General features: G+C 48.3%; 5 protein-coding genes across 5 annotated transcripts; 3 read left to right on the plus strand and 2 right to left on the minus strand.

Moving 5' to 3' along the window:
- Positions 1-49: 49 nt before the first annotated feature.
- Positions 50-561, minus strand: TRUGW13939_00444 (uncharacterized protein; the record flags this gene model as incomplete). Its single annotated transcript, XM_035483652.1, has 2 exons — positions 50-328; positions 385-561. 2 exons carry the CDS (start codon positions 559-561, stop codon positions 50-52), a joined length of 456 nt encoding a protein of 151 aa, XP_035339545.1.
- Positions 562-986: 425 nt separating this feature from the next.
- On the plus strand, positions 987-5,531 carry TRUGW13939_00445 (uncharacterized protein; the record flags this gene model as incomplete). Its single annotated transcript, XM_035483653.1, has 4 exons — positions 987-1,977; positions 2,121-3,490; positions 3,561-3,718; positions 3,773-5,531. 4 exons carry the CDS (start codon positions 987-989, stop codon positions 5,529-5,531), a joined length of 4,278 nt encoding a protein of 1,425 aa, XP_035339546.1.
- Positions 5,532-5,857: 326 nt separating this feature from the next.
- Positions 5,858-7,601, plus strand: TRUGW13939_00446 (uncharacterized protein; the record flags this gene model as incomplete). Its single annotated transcript, XM_035483654.1, has 3 exons — positions 5,858-6,394; positions 6,450-7,163; positions 7,221-7,601. 3 exons carry the CDS (start codon positions 5,858-5,860, stop codon positions 7,599-7,601), a joined length of 1,632 nt encoding a protein of 543 aa, XP_035339547.1.
- Positions 7,602-7,779: 178 nt separating this feature from the next.
- TRUGW13939_00447 (uncharacterized protein) lies at positions 7,780-8,862 on the minus strand (the record flags this gene model as incomplete). Its single annotated transcript, XM_035483655.1, has 1 exon — positions 7,780-8,862. The coding sequence occupies one exon, from the start codon at positions 8,860-8,862 to the stop codon at positions 7,780-7,782; it is 1,083 nt and encodes a 360-aa protein (XP_035339548.1).
- A 1,474-nt stretch (positions 8,863-10,336) lies between these two features.
- On the plus strand, positions 10,337-11,776 carry TRUGW13939_00448 (uncharacterized protein; the record flags this gene model as incomplete). The annotated part of the gene is made up of 4 exons (XM_035483656.1): positions 10,337-10,372; positions 10,444-10,513; positions 10,597-11,415; positions 11,469-11,776. The coding sequence occupies 4 exons, from the start codon at positions 10,337-10,339 to the stop codon at positions 11,774-11,776; spliced, it is 1,233 nt and encodes a 410-aa protein (XP_035339549.1).
- Between the last annotated feature and the right edge of the window lie 2,421 nt (positions 11,777-14,197).

Raw genomic sequence — 14,197 nt, forward strand, 5'->3', positions numbered from 1 at the left:
TCGTTCCTGTCATTCTCAGTCAGTTGGGAGTTATATGTAGACAGGTAGGTCAGAGATCGTACCATAATTGGGGCTTTTCTTGGATGAAAGTCTCCATCAGCTGTATGCATTCTTCATTCTGCAAAACGACTACTTCAATACCACGGCTCCGCAAATGCTGCTCGCCTCCTAGGAAATTCTTATTCTCCCCAACAACGACACGCTTGACCTTGTACAGGATGCAAGCACCGGTGCACATATCGCACGGGGACAAAGTCGTGTACATTGTCGAGCCTTCGTAAGCCGAAGCTGGTCGGCGGCCAGAATTTTCAAGAGCAGAAATCTCGCCCTTGAAAGAACTTTCAATTAGCTGGTGTGAGACCCCCTTTTAGATGATTGACCCACGTGTAAAGTCGCGCTTCCTTTTTGGACTCGCATATTGTGTCCCCGGCCTAGGATCTCTCCATCTTTGGATACCAGACAAGCGCCGATTGGGACTCCTCCTTCAGCACCACCTTGGCGGGCCTCTTCAAGCGCGGCGACGAATCCCGGGTCGGTGATGAGATCTGAATTAGCCCCCATGGTAGCGATATGGTGTTATAGCAATATATAGGCACCTGGTAAATTTCAGAATTGTTATTTAGAGATGTAGACAGAGGAAAGGATGAGAGCGCGGGATGTGAAGGTTTAGTCGGCAAGAACGGGCCTCGTAGTTTCCCTTTTCGGCGACCCTGCTCCACTGCGGCAGATAAGGGCTCCCATGTCGATAAAAACTACACATTCTGAATAATTTGCTTTCATAATGGCATCTTTCTTACAGCCTCTTGGTGAGGTCTATTGCCATTGGCCCGTGGTGGTCTCGATCATGCACTACCCTACCATGACAAGTTTGACTTATCAAGAGACCTGGCTAGCGAATCGACAGCTACTCAAACTGTTGATCTATTTACTACTCCTACTCTATTCTCTCTAAAGACGCTCATCCTTTCCAGCAGTCGACTCGAAAGATGGCAACTCATAGGGAATACACAGTGGGATTGGTCTGCGCGCTGGAATTGGAGCTAATTGCTGTAGCGGCAATGCTGGATGAAAGATACAAAGACCTTTCTAAACCCTCTGACAACAATTCTTATATTCTCGGGCGTGTAGGCGTGTATAATGTGGTTGTGGCATGCCCGAAATATGGATTTGACATCAATAAGGTCGCAGGGAGGATGATTTCCACTTTCCCGTCGATAAAAATTGGCCTGACGGTTGGTATCGGTTCAGGGGTTCCAGAATCTGTGAGGTTAGGTGATGTTGTGGTCAGCGAACCTACAAATGAGCTTAGCGGAATGGTACAATTGGACTTTGAGGAAGTTACACTGCGAGGCAATATCAGATTCACAGAATCATTGAACTGTCCTCCTATCGAGCTACTCACTGCGCTCAAGGCCTTGAAGAGGGAGCATGCAATATGCGGCTCAAAAAACCCAGAATATCTCAAGTACCTAGAGTTCCTCCGGCCTAATTTTGTACCGAAACATGCCCGACTTGAATGTTTAAGAGATCGGCTCTTCAAAGCAGACTGTCAACATATTTGCAATCCTCCTTTTGATGACGCCAACGCTGGGGCCCAAGATAAAGGCAATATTGAAACGGAAGAAGAAGAAGATCATTGCATCCACTGTGATCAAACCAAAATTATCCACAGAGAACCACGGGGCATGCGCGTCCACCACGGCCTTATCGTCTCTAGTAATCCAGTGATCAAGGATGCGTTAACTAGGGACAATATTAATACAAGATTTGGCGGCAATGTTCTCTGCTTTGAAATGGGGGCAGCAGGGTTGATGGATGACTTCCCATGCCTTGTTATCCGAGGGATTTGTGACTATGCCGACTCGCATAAGAACAGAGGCTGGCGGGATCGTGCAGCACTTGTTGCAGCAACCTTTTCCAGGGAACTTATCTTATTACTACCAGCGCAAGAGGTAGAGCAGATGCCTACAATCCAAGGTACGTTGGAATCCATCTCCTAAAGCCATGCTTGATGTTTCTTCATCATCAATCATGTTGGAATTCGACTGGCTGCCTAGTCTTCGGAAATGACTCCCAAAAGATTTTCAAACTTCGGGATTTTTAACAAGCTGACCTACTAGAACGGGGGGGAAGCCTACTCAGAGATGAAATATGTTCTCATCAACAGAACCAAGAGTATCAGACTAAAGACACTTTCGAATGGCTACTAAATTCAAGTGAATTTCAACACAATGCTAAAGATCAGATACTGTGGCTTCAAGGTACTCCAGGGGCGGGAAAAATGATTATTTCTTATGAGCTAGCCATGCAGCAAGTTCAGGAACAGGTATATGAACATCAAAAGCTTGCTAATCAGGTTTTGTCATTCATTTCCTCTGCTAATAGACCCCTGACACCTGCTGAGCTTCAACATGCCATTAGTATTGAGGAAAATTCTGATGAGCTTGGTAAAAACAACGTTGCAGATATTGAGCTTATACTTTCTGTATGCGGTGGGCTGGTAACTGTTGATAACGAGAGAAACACCATTGATTTGGTTCACTCTAGTGCACAGGAATACTTAGAGCTGAATCGGGAACGCTGGTTCCCTAACTTCCATACTGATATAGCAAACTCAAAGGATGGCGTGTCCGAAATTTCTGCAGAGGTCTCGCTGTGGTCAGCTTTTGAAACGGATGATAGCGAATCGTCATTTGGTGGATTACATGTTTCCCGAGAGGCTTGCGAGAAATTAGCGGAGGTCCTGTGCAAAGACATAGATCTTCGCACACTTTACTTGGAAGCGTTGACACTTCTAGGGAAGGGAAGATTTTCCAAAAACCACGATCAAATTCTAAAAAGATTTTTTAAGTCACTGAGATCAGAGGTGGACGATACCCTTCACTTGCAAACTATTCGCTTACTCCGTTACGCCTCTTCAAGAGAACAAATAACTGAGTGGATTCTCAGGCTTTGCGTTCCATCTCCAGACCTGGAAACACTGCGATCAAGACAAAAATTTCTTGATCAGAAGGAATTTCGAGATGAGATCCTGAACCGATTCTTGGAAGATCAAGCCGTTGGCTTGCATGATAAAGGCGACAGGAAAAATCAACTTGATCACGAAATAAGCAGTGAAAACAGTGAGGATGATGATGAAGCAAGTAGTGAAGATGCCGAGGATGGAAACGGGCCAATCCGATTTGAGCAGCTTCAGGCAATAATTTCTTTTCTAACTAGAGGACCATCTTATGAGGACCTAAAGTCCGACCTCTACTTACTTGTTCACCCGCCTACAGGCATACCAGAAGCTATCCAGTTGGGTGGTGTCAGAAGTTTGAGGAAATTGCTTGAGAAACGATTCAGCGAGATTGTTACAGGCGAATACGCATGGATAAAGGAACTTAGTGAAGCAGGTTATTCCTACTACGAGATTTCGGAGCTCCTGTATCAAGACGAAACCGATACACCTTGGATCTACTTCGAGCTCGAAGCTCCCAGCCCTCTCGAGGTATATCCAAAGGATGGAGTACATGTAAAAGACTGTCCACACTGCTGTTTCGATGACATTACTACTTCAGATGAGCTTCAAACGCAGTCTTTCTGTCTCGAAGGACCAACAGGGTCCGAAGAACTTCAAAAGCTGTGCGGTCTGGGGAGTTATTCCTGCATCTCGCGATCCCAGCAAATGGAATGGCGCTGTCACATTCAAAGAAAAAAACACTGTTGCCGTGGTATCGTACGCTAAATTCAGGGAGAATGGTGAACTCGATACTCGGACAGTATTGAACAGAATCACAACCGCACTTGACTGGTCCTGTGCCGCTGCTGGAACTATGCAAACGTCCGGTCTCTGCTGTGACTGCTTTACCGTTATTGTACACCGCACTCATGAACCGGAGTTTGACGAAGAACTGACGCCAGTCAGTCTCTACCGAATCAACTTTGACTCGGTTCTTGAAGTACTAGCTGAGCTCAAGGGCATATCTTCATCCGACCACATTGCCCAGTCGAAATTAACCAACATCTTGAGGCTATTACATGATATTTTAGATCCCATATTCCAGGACTTCCAAGGAACCTTCCAATCTAACGACCTAGAGGCGTCTTTACACTCGTTGTCTCTGGCAGTTCAATTCATTTCCTTGGGTCTCCTTTCCTATAATCAGGGCCATGTTGGACCCATTCAGCCATTTTTCCTGGATACTCCCCAGCGCAAGATTCTCCTCGCAGGTAGCAAACTTTGTGAGCATCATTCAGATGGTATCATAGCAGAGTTGATGAACCTTACATGCATTGGTGATATGGTTGGCGGCCCAGTCCTGTCATTCAAGATAGCCCAGTTATCAATGGATGGCCCATACCTTCAGGAAGAAAGAAAATTTGATCTTATGGCTACTGCTGAGGATTTACTCGATACTTGGGGCCCTGGCGGTTTCATTGTTCATCGGGACACTGGTGCCTCTCCATGTGCTATAAAATTATGTGGCGGCATCATCTACGCTACCAGAGAGAATACCCCCAAATATCACTGGAGTCCTTCCACACAAGTTGGACAATTTTATCCGGTCCATATGAATCCACAAAGCAAAATATGCATAGGTTCGCTTGTTACGATAAATTCATACTGCAATATTAACGAACGGGAATGCTGGGAGAGATCATCTTGTGCTTTCGAGAACCTCGACGTGCATGACGATTTTTGGACATATGATGAAAACCAGACTGGATTCCAGGCTGGCAATTACGTTCTGCTCCAAGCTAATATAACTAGGCATAGGCTTTCAGGCAAGACTTTGAAGAAAGTCATTCTTGAATGGGAAACGGAGATGCTCATTCCGGCTCTAAACTGTTTATGGGGCCTCCAGGTGAGCTTCTGTACTGGAGTCACAAAACGAGTACCCCTTCGAGAACTGATAGCTGATGTGCTACCAACCTTTACCAACACTTTCATTCGGGAACGGGCGCGATGGGTCGAACTTGAGGAACAATACCACATTCTGGACGCTTTCCGGAAAGACGATTTCCAAGGGTGGCTCGCAAATTTACCGCCTAAACTTTACAGTTACGTTATACGCGTTGTACGAAGAATAATTCGTACTCTTCAGTCTACTGGCATAGACCCAGAGGGGAGATATCTGTCTGTCGCATGGCCATATGATAGCCCTCCCTTTCGCTGCTTCCGAATTTCATGCCATGACAGAGAAAACTCGTGGGCCCGTGTCCTTGCCGATTCCGAAGACTGCGCTACATTTGCGTACATTTCAACAAAATGTTTAGTGACCAACAGAGTACAGTGCCAGGGCCCGTCCCCGCTCTGGCGCAGCACCACCCCGCTGCTACAAACGGCTATAATTCGTCATAACGGCAATTATCCGGGGTCATTAGAAAGCAAAAGAACGCATTTCTTCAAGAAGCCCGACTCCCTGTTGAAAGTAATGGTGGAGAGGCAAGGAGATTCAGGCGCCATCACTCTCCTCGTCGCACCAAGCACAGTGCCTGCACGAGTGCAGCAGAGGCTGTACAGGTTGGACATGATGAGGAGTCAATGAACTCAGCTCCGAGAAAGACAACGTCTATCAGAGCATGCAGAACACGTTGCTGTTCTTACAAAACACTAAATGTTATATTTGCATTGTTTGCACTTCTTATTCACGCACTAAGCCCTCTTTGGGAATTCGGTGATCGGCACTGCGCTAGGGTAAATAAATAGCCGCCCCCACAAGCCGAGAGCCAACGACACGGATCGGCACTAGGCAGTGGAGAGCCCCGGACCAGAGTATATAAATTTTTCGATGTCTTCGCCTTCACCACTCTTTTCCCCGCTAATGGAGACTGACTGCTCAGGTTTGTATTCTGAGGGCCTTTATCTCTTACCATGTCCATCCTCTCTCTGGTCGAAGATCGCCCGACGCCCGCCTGCGTCTACAACTGGCGCATATACTTGCTCGCTGGCGTTGCGTCGTTAACATCATGTATGATCGGATACGACAGTGCTTTTATCGGCACGACACTGTCGCTGCCCTCGTTCAGGTCCGAGTTCAACTTTGACTCGATGAGCTCGTCTAAGCAGGACCTAGTGTCTGCCAACATCGTCTCGTGCTACCAGGCCGGTGCCTTCTTTGGCGCTCTTTTTGCCTACGGAATTTCCCCCTTTTGGGGCCGCAGAATTGGCTTGTTGATTGCCTCGCTAGTCTTCACTCTCGGTGCCGGTTTGATGCTTGGTGCAAACGGTGAGCGTGGTCTGGGACTTATCTATGCTGGTCGAGTGCTAGCCGGCCTTGGTGTTGGTGCTGGCTCTAACTTTACCCCGATCTACATTGCCGAGCTCTCTCCGCCGGCGATTCGAGGTCGGCTTATTGGAGTCTATGAACTGGGATGGCAGATTGGTGGCCTGGTTGGGTTTTGGATCAACGTGTGTACCTCCGACATTGGAACTTGCATAGTTCAGTATATGCTAACAGACATAGTATGGCGTGCAAACCACGCTTCCCGAAAACCACAAGCAGTGGATTATCCCCTTTGCCATCCAGCTAATCCCGTCGGGCCTTTTGATTATCGGTGCACTCCTGATTCGTGAATCGCCACGGTACCTGATGATCCACGGCAAACGCGAGCAAGGCATCAAGAATCTGTGCTGGATCAGACAGCTTCCGGCGGATCACATCTACATGATTGAAGAAATCGGTGCCATTGATCAGGCAACAGAAGAACTCGCGTCCACGGTTGGCATTGGCTTCTGGAAACCCATAAAGGCCGCCTTTACCACCAGGAAATACCAGATTCGGTTGTTCATCGGTGCGATGTTGTTTGTGTGGCAGAATGGATCGGGCATCAACGCGATCAACTACTACAGCCCGACTGTCTTCAAGAGTATTGGCGTCACGGGCACTAATTCTGCTTTGTTGACGACAGGTCTGTTTGGCTGTGTCAAGACGGCCGTCACGATTGTGTGGATCTTGTACCTGATCGACCACGTCGGTCGACGCAATCTGCTCATCTACGGTGCTTTGGGTGGCTCCGTGTGCATGTGGATTATCGGGGCATATATCAAGATTGCCCAGCCTACCAAGAATCCGACCAGCCATCTCAATGGAGGAGGCATTGCGGCGATCTTTTTCTTCTACCTGTGGACAACATTCTACACTCCGACGTGGAACGGAACGCCCTGGGTTCTAAACTCGGTAAGAAACCAAGCCTCCTAGATTTCATGTATAATCATACTAATGATTATGTTGTAGGAAATGTTCGACCAAAACATGCGTTCCTTCGCGCAAGCCTGCGCAGCCGCATCCAACTGGCTGTGGAATTTCCTCATCTCGCGCTTCACGCCGCAAATGTTTGACACGATGGACTACGGGGTGTATTTCTTCTTTGCGTCGCTGATGCTGCTGTCCATTGTCTTTGTGTTTTTCCTTGTGCCGGAAACAAAGGGGATTCCACTTGAGAATATGGATATGCTGTTTGAGTTGAAACCGTTCAAGGCTCATTCAACGGTGCTCAAACGTCTTCGTGAAGATGAGGAGCAGTTCCGTGAGGCAGCTAAGGGGGTTCAGGTGGAGAAGTCTTCGCCGTCGGTGCACGTCGAAGACGCCGAGGTGGGCCAGGCTGTTTACTTGTAGGTCCATGTGTAGGCATATATATTGTTAGTATATGGCATAGTAGGATTGCATCAATATGTACGCTGGACGAAGGTATAGATTACCTCAGAAGCTAGCACGATGAATATAGCAAAATTTTATTCAATATAAATATATCATTTGAAGCATTATGACTGCAGACCGAGTGTATACATGTATATTATGCAAGTTCGACGTCTATAGTTCGGTTCCCATCCAAAGCCTTCCTCACAGCGTCACACACAAGAAGGGCCCGTAGACCCTCCACTGCTGAACAGCTCGAATTCTCCTTACCGGCAATATAATCCAAGAAAGCAGCCAGCTGCCCCTCATACGGCACCGCCGAGCTGTCCACATCAAACTTGTCGACAGTGAGCGGCTGATACCATGATTTTGCCGGACGGCCATCATAGCTCCAGCGTGCCATTTCCGGTACGCTTAGCGAGGCATTCGATCCGAAGATGTGATAGAAGTTCTCTTTGGACGGAGCAGCAGCAATATTGGCATTCTCCCCCGTACCGGCCTCGAAGTTGTACGGCGACGGTGTGGCATCGCATACAAGGAACGAGCCTACAACCCCGGAAGAAAAGCGCAGCGTCAATGCGGCACCCTCATCAGCCTTGTGGTGGTCACCACGCTGGCGAGCAATCTTCTCGACATGCACACGCTCAATAGCGCCAAAGAGGAACTGGAGCAGATCGACATCGTGCACGAGATTAATCAAAACCACGCCACCAGCGTCCTTGCGCCGACGCCAGTCCGTGGGCGGCTCGAAGTAATCGTCTGGTTTGAACAGCATCCACATGCCATTGACAGCCATGATGGAGCCGAGCGACCCCGAGCTCACAATCTCCTTGACCTTGAGCATGTACGGGTTAAAGCGGCGGTGGTGGCCCACAGCTAACTTCACATTGGCGTTTTCTTTTGTGTACTGGACGAGATCACGGGCTGTGTCGGTGCTGTGACTCAGCGGTTTCTCGACGAGTACATGTACGCCGGCGGCGAGCAGGTCTCGCGATATAGAGACGTGCGTGTGGTTGGGCGTGCAGACGATGGCAGCGTCTGGCTTGACGTCTTTACTTGCAAGTAGGTCTGCAACAGAGGTGTATAGGCGAGTGTTGAACTGCGCAGCGGTCTCGGGGCCCTTGGGTGAGGGTTCAACGAGAGCAACGAGTTCGGCTGCTGGATGCAAATGCACAGCAGCAGCGTGGCGAGGGGCGATAAGCCCACCGCCGACAATGGCTATTTTCACAATGGCTGTCATTTTGTATCAGTGCGGGGAATGGGGTGTAAATTCCCTATCGGACTGGTGTTGTAACCCATTCTACACATAGTCAAAATCAGGAGTGATATAAAGTTAGTATAGATCCACATCAATTTGACAACACCCCACACGTCGGATAATCCTTTTACAGGCGGCCTCGATCCGAGAACCACCAGTTCATGTTCCGATAGAAGCAGTGCCGGTCGCAATAATAAGCACGAAGAAATGAGGCGAATGGCAGCGCGTCCATTACGGAGGCCAACGGTGCCCCGGACTCCTCCCCACTTGCGGAGGAGGGGAAGCCCGCCCCGGGGGGATTTCGGCAAAGCGCTTTGCCGACGATGAATTATACTATTATGGGAATAGTTGTAGTATCGGCTAGCGAAGCAAGCTTTTTGAATTGTTTACATCATGTAATAATAATATCGAATAATAGTCATGTGATTACTGCTTGATATTGAGCCGATTTGGTTAGTGGAATCTACCTTATTTTTTTCTCTCCAGGTTTCCTTTACAGGAAGTGTAGTAAAAGTGCTATTTCAGGATGATGTGCAAGATATATCTAGATGATCCAGTCGTAGAATCTAGAAGCACTTTTGTTTATCCTTATTTTCCAACCTGCTAGACCCTGATTGCCACTACAGGTCACAGTCCAAGTAGACGCCATAATAATAATATGTAGATTGTAGATGTGGCGGAGGGCACCTTATCGATAACACCGCCACCGGTGCCTGAGGGTGCCTGAGGCAACCAACCGCACTTGCCACAGCAAAAACTCGCGAGGCAAGACAGGTACCTGATATGTTTAGTAATTACCCCCATTGACACATAGTCGTCCTACATGACAAATACATTCAACAGTCCTCCCAAGCAAATACAATAGAATAAACAAGAATCTTGCAATAGAAGCATATAGCGATACACAAGTGGGGCGTGGAAAGCCTTAGAATTCCAGGGAAAGCTAAGCCTACTTGAGCATGGGCGAGACGGCCTCATGTTCGCCCAGATGCTTGCACCGACCGCCATTCATCTATCTCAAGTCGCTGTATCGACTCTGCTTCAACCTCAACCATCATCGACCCTCTGCCGATTTTTTTTAAAACCCTGCACGCCGTGATTTCTCGATTTCGCCGACCAGCGGTACGGTACGGCTACGACTCGGCACCAATCACATAGCGCCATTATTATCGCTGCTGATTATTAAAACGATCCATCCAACAACTTTTGTCTATCGACCTATCGACCGAGACTTGAAACTTCACCCCTCTCTACACGCCATCTTCTCGCAACCAACATCGACTTGGACGCCGTCACTCTCCTCTCTTCTCCTCTCCTCGCCGTCACCTTCAGTGAAAAAAACACTGGTTGTGCCCCGCAGCCGCAGCCGCAGCCAGCCACACCGGTTTTTTTTCTTCGTCTTCTCTCGCTTTTTCTGTCGCTCTTCCATATCGAATTTTAATTTCACAAAGACATCATGGTCAAGGATACCAAGTTTTACGATGTTTTGGGGGTATGTTTGATGACTGCGATGCGTGTTTGATACCGTGAAAATTTTGGTTGCTAACCCCGTGTCCCTGGCAGGTGGACCCTAGTGCCTCTGAGGCCCAACTGAAGACCGCGTACAAGAAGGGTGCCCTGAAATACCATCCCGGTATGTTTTATTTTTCGCATCTCTCTGTTGGATGTATTCTAGCGATGGGAATTTTCGTTTCTCTAACATTCGCGCGTTTCTAGACAAGAACGCTTCCAACCCGGAGGCGGCCGAGACATTCAAAGAGCTCTCCCATGCCTACGAAATCCTTTCCGACCCCCAGAAGCGTCAGGTCTACGATCAATATGGTGAAGAAGGCCTCGAGGGCGGTGCCGGCGGTGCCGGAATGAACGCTGAGGATCTCTTTGCCCAGTTCTTCGGCGGCGGCGGTGCGTTTGGCGGTATGTTTGGCGGCGGCATGCGTGAGCAGGGCCCCAAGAAAGCCAGGACGATTCACCACGTCCACAAAGTCAGTCTCGAGGATATCTACCGAGGAAAGGTGTCCAAGCTGGCTCTGCAAAAATCAGTCATTTGCCCTGGCTGTGATGGCCGCGGCGGCAAGGAGGGTGCAGTCCGGCAATGTACAGGCTGTAACGGTTCGGGTATGAAGACTATGATGCGCCAAATGGGCCCGATGATCCAGCGCTTCCAGACCGTGTGCCCCGACTGCCAGGGTGAAGGTGAGATCATGCGCGAAAAGGACCGCTGCAAGAAGTGTAGTGGCAAGAAGACTATTGTCGAGCGCAAGGTGCTCCACGTTCACGTTGACAAGGGTGTCAAGAACGGCCACAAGATCGAATTCCGAGGCGAGGGTGATCAAATGCCCAATGTACTGCCTGGAGACGTCGTGTTCGAGATTGAGCAAAAGCCTCACCCTCGATTCCAGCGCAAGGAAGATGACCTCTTCTACCATGCCGAAATCGATCTACTCACGGCTTTGGGTGGCGGTACGATCAACATTGAGCACCTCGACGACAGATGGCTTTCCGTAAAAATTGCACCAGGCGAGCCCATCACACCTGGTATGTTATTGTCTCACTTTTGATATTTGGGTTTGTCACTAACACCTGCGTAGGCGCAATTAAGATGATCAGGGGCCAGGGTATGCCGTCGCTCCGACACCACGACTTTGGCAACTTGTACATCCAATTTGACGTCAAGTTCCCGCAATCGTCGGATTTGCAAAACCTCGAGCTTCTTGAAAAAGTCCTCCCCCCTCGCCCACAACAACCACAGCCTCCTCAAGATTCGATGGTTGAGGACTTTGACGTGGAAGAAGTCGACCCAAGCCAGAGCGCCCGGGCTCAGGGAGCCGCCTATGATGACGAGGACGAGGACGGAGTGCCTCCAGGTGCCGAACGAGTGCAGTGCGCGTCTCAGTAAGGTGTCGGCATTTTTTGTTTCTTTCTTGTCTGCAAGGCAAAACTGTGGCGCTTCGGCCTTTGATTAGTGCATATCGATACCCTCCTTGCAGGTTGGCTCTGCGCAACCTTTTTTTTTATTACTGCGCAGCCAATGGTTCCCACCAAAGAAAAATTCACGACATGATTTGATATGTAGATATTCATGGGAAGATGGGCTTATTTCTCCTGAACAAGGGATTAATCTGGTACAACAACCATGAATGAGAAACTATGCGGTACGACTTGTGATTACGGGGGGGGGGGGGGGGGGGGGTTTATGATGGTTTTTGAAGTGAGGAGCGCGGGCTCTCGGTTTTCTTTTTCTTTTGTCTTTGCTACTGCGCAGGATTTTGTGTCCTCATCCCAACAACTTTACTGGCAAGCTCTTTGCTATCCAATTTGGTGCGTCGATTCGGGGCACCGATCCAGTTTGGCAAATGAGTTGATCTTACCTGCCGAGTTGGTTGCTTAATCAAGATATCTTCCCTCCTTTGGGGGAGAAAGATAAAATCACGGTTTTGATGGCCTGATGGCCTGTTTTTTTTCTCTTTCATTTTGTCTTTATATTGATTATTCGCACTATTAGTATCATGGCGTTTGCATCCCGTCGAATTTAGAATGCATTGCTTTATGGTTCTGCGCGATACTTGATGTAATAGAACGAACGATCTTGATCAATCATTTCTACCACTACTAGTCTTCCGTAGATCGAGAAGAATATGTCGCCATCCATCAAGTCGATGAGGCAAGGGAAAAAAAAAAAAAAAAAAAAAAAGGGTATCAACATATGAATGGCTGACGTACGCCGGACCACGTTCCAGCCAGAGCAGTAGGTTAGAGTTTGTGCAGACTGTATCGTCCTCATTGGCCAGCCTTGGGGCGATGAGATTTTAAATTTTAAATTTTTATTTAATTTTTTTTCACAGTGGATTAACCTAGGCTCTTTGGGGAAGGCGTCCCGGCAGTGAATATTAAGTATGTAATGGTTTTTAGTTGCTGGAATATCAAGTGACAGCATTGACCGCCTGACCATCATGGTAATTGTTGTATACGCGCGCCAGCCTCGATATTTATTATTAAAATTTATTAAACTTGATCAAAACTTATTAAAATATGGAGCAATAGTGACACGAAGGAAGCAAAACTTTCTTCTGGAATAAGTGAAATAAGCAGAAAAAAGAAAAACAGGGATCTGGTTTACATATCACGCAATCGATCTGGAAAATGGCGTTCTGGCGCCAGTGACCTCGTGGAAAGTTGCGCTACTGGGAGGGAAGTTCCAGGTATAGGGACGTGCATAATAATACGGGCCGATGTTGTTATTACTATTGACGAGTAGTGGTAGTACGTACGTACTTGCAATAGTAATAAGAATCATGTACGTTGTACACAGTTATGACTACATAGTACATACTACATACTACAGAAAGTACATCATGCGAACGGCGCACTAGCCCAAACGGGACTAGCCGACACGCGGCTGAGGCTTGGCGGCGGCACATGGTGAAGATTCCTGATTGGGACTCGGGGTTAGGGCTCAATCAATAATGTATAATTCTCGAGTATCAAACATCTAAGACTCTCCAACGGGAACTTGGGAGGAACAAGTGTTCCGTGGTCTGTACCTAACTTATCTGCATATCACACGCCCAGACAAATATAGACACCGACATCCGGAACCGACCTGACAAGTGTTCTTAGTACTACATTGCCCGTCAAGTAACAAATGTCTGGATCAGCATGCAGGATTCGCCTAGGATGCTAGCCACAGCAGCCAGTGTGACGGGCGCGCCCGTTAGGGTTATCATCGTCACAGGACCCGCGCCTGGCTCGACGAAGCTTCCATCATCAGCGGGGACAATCACGCCATCTACGCCGGTTCCACAGCGGGCCCCTTGGATCGTCTCTTGCTTTCAACTCTTGCGTCCCACGCGATTACGACTCTGTATCTCTTTAGTATTATTATTATTATCGACATGGCTTGCTTTTTTCTCCTTGCCCTTTCCTCTTTCCGCTAATTATCTTTATCTCTCGTCTCTGTTTTTTTCTCTTTTCTTTTTCCCAACTGCTTCCAATGACGCCCGTCTATCCGTGATCTGTGCCGCTTGATAGGCATCATCCATCAGCCTCTCGTCCTTCTAGCTCGCCTCAGCTTGCCCTGCCCTGCAGCTACCAGCTAGCTAACACCATCCATCAGCTCAGAGGGCCCGAGTGTCTTGTTGTCGCCTTTAGCCTCAAATCACGCCGGTCGTGTTCTGCGCGCCATACCCCCTCTCTCCCTGATCACGACATCGGCCAAGGGAACCTAATATTATATTTGCTTTTTTTTCTGCTCGCACCCTTTTCAAACCTTCCTTGTGGTGATGGGCAGTTCCAGGTGATTTTTCAGACTTCGCCTCAT

This window comes from Talaromyces rugulosus, chromosome I, assembly GCF_013368755.1.
Source record: "Talaromyces rugulosus chromosome I, complete sequence".
Classification (NCBI taxonomy): Eukaryota; Fungi; Ascomycota; class Eurotiomycetes; order Eurotiales; family Trichocomaceae; genus Talaromyces; species Talaromyces rugulosus.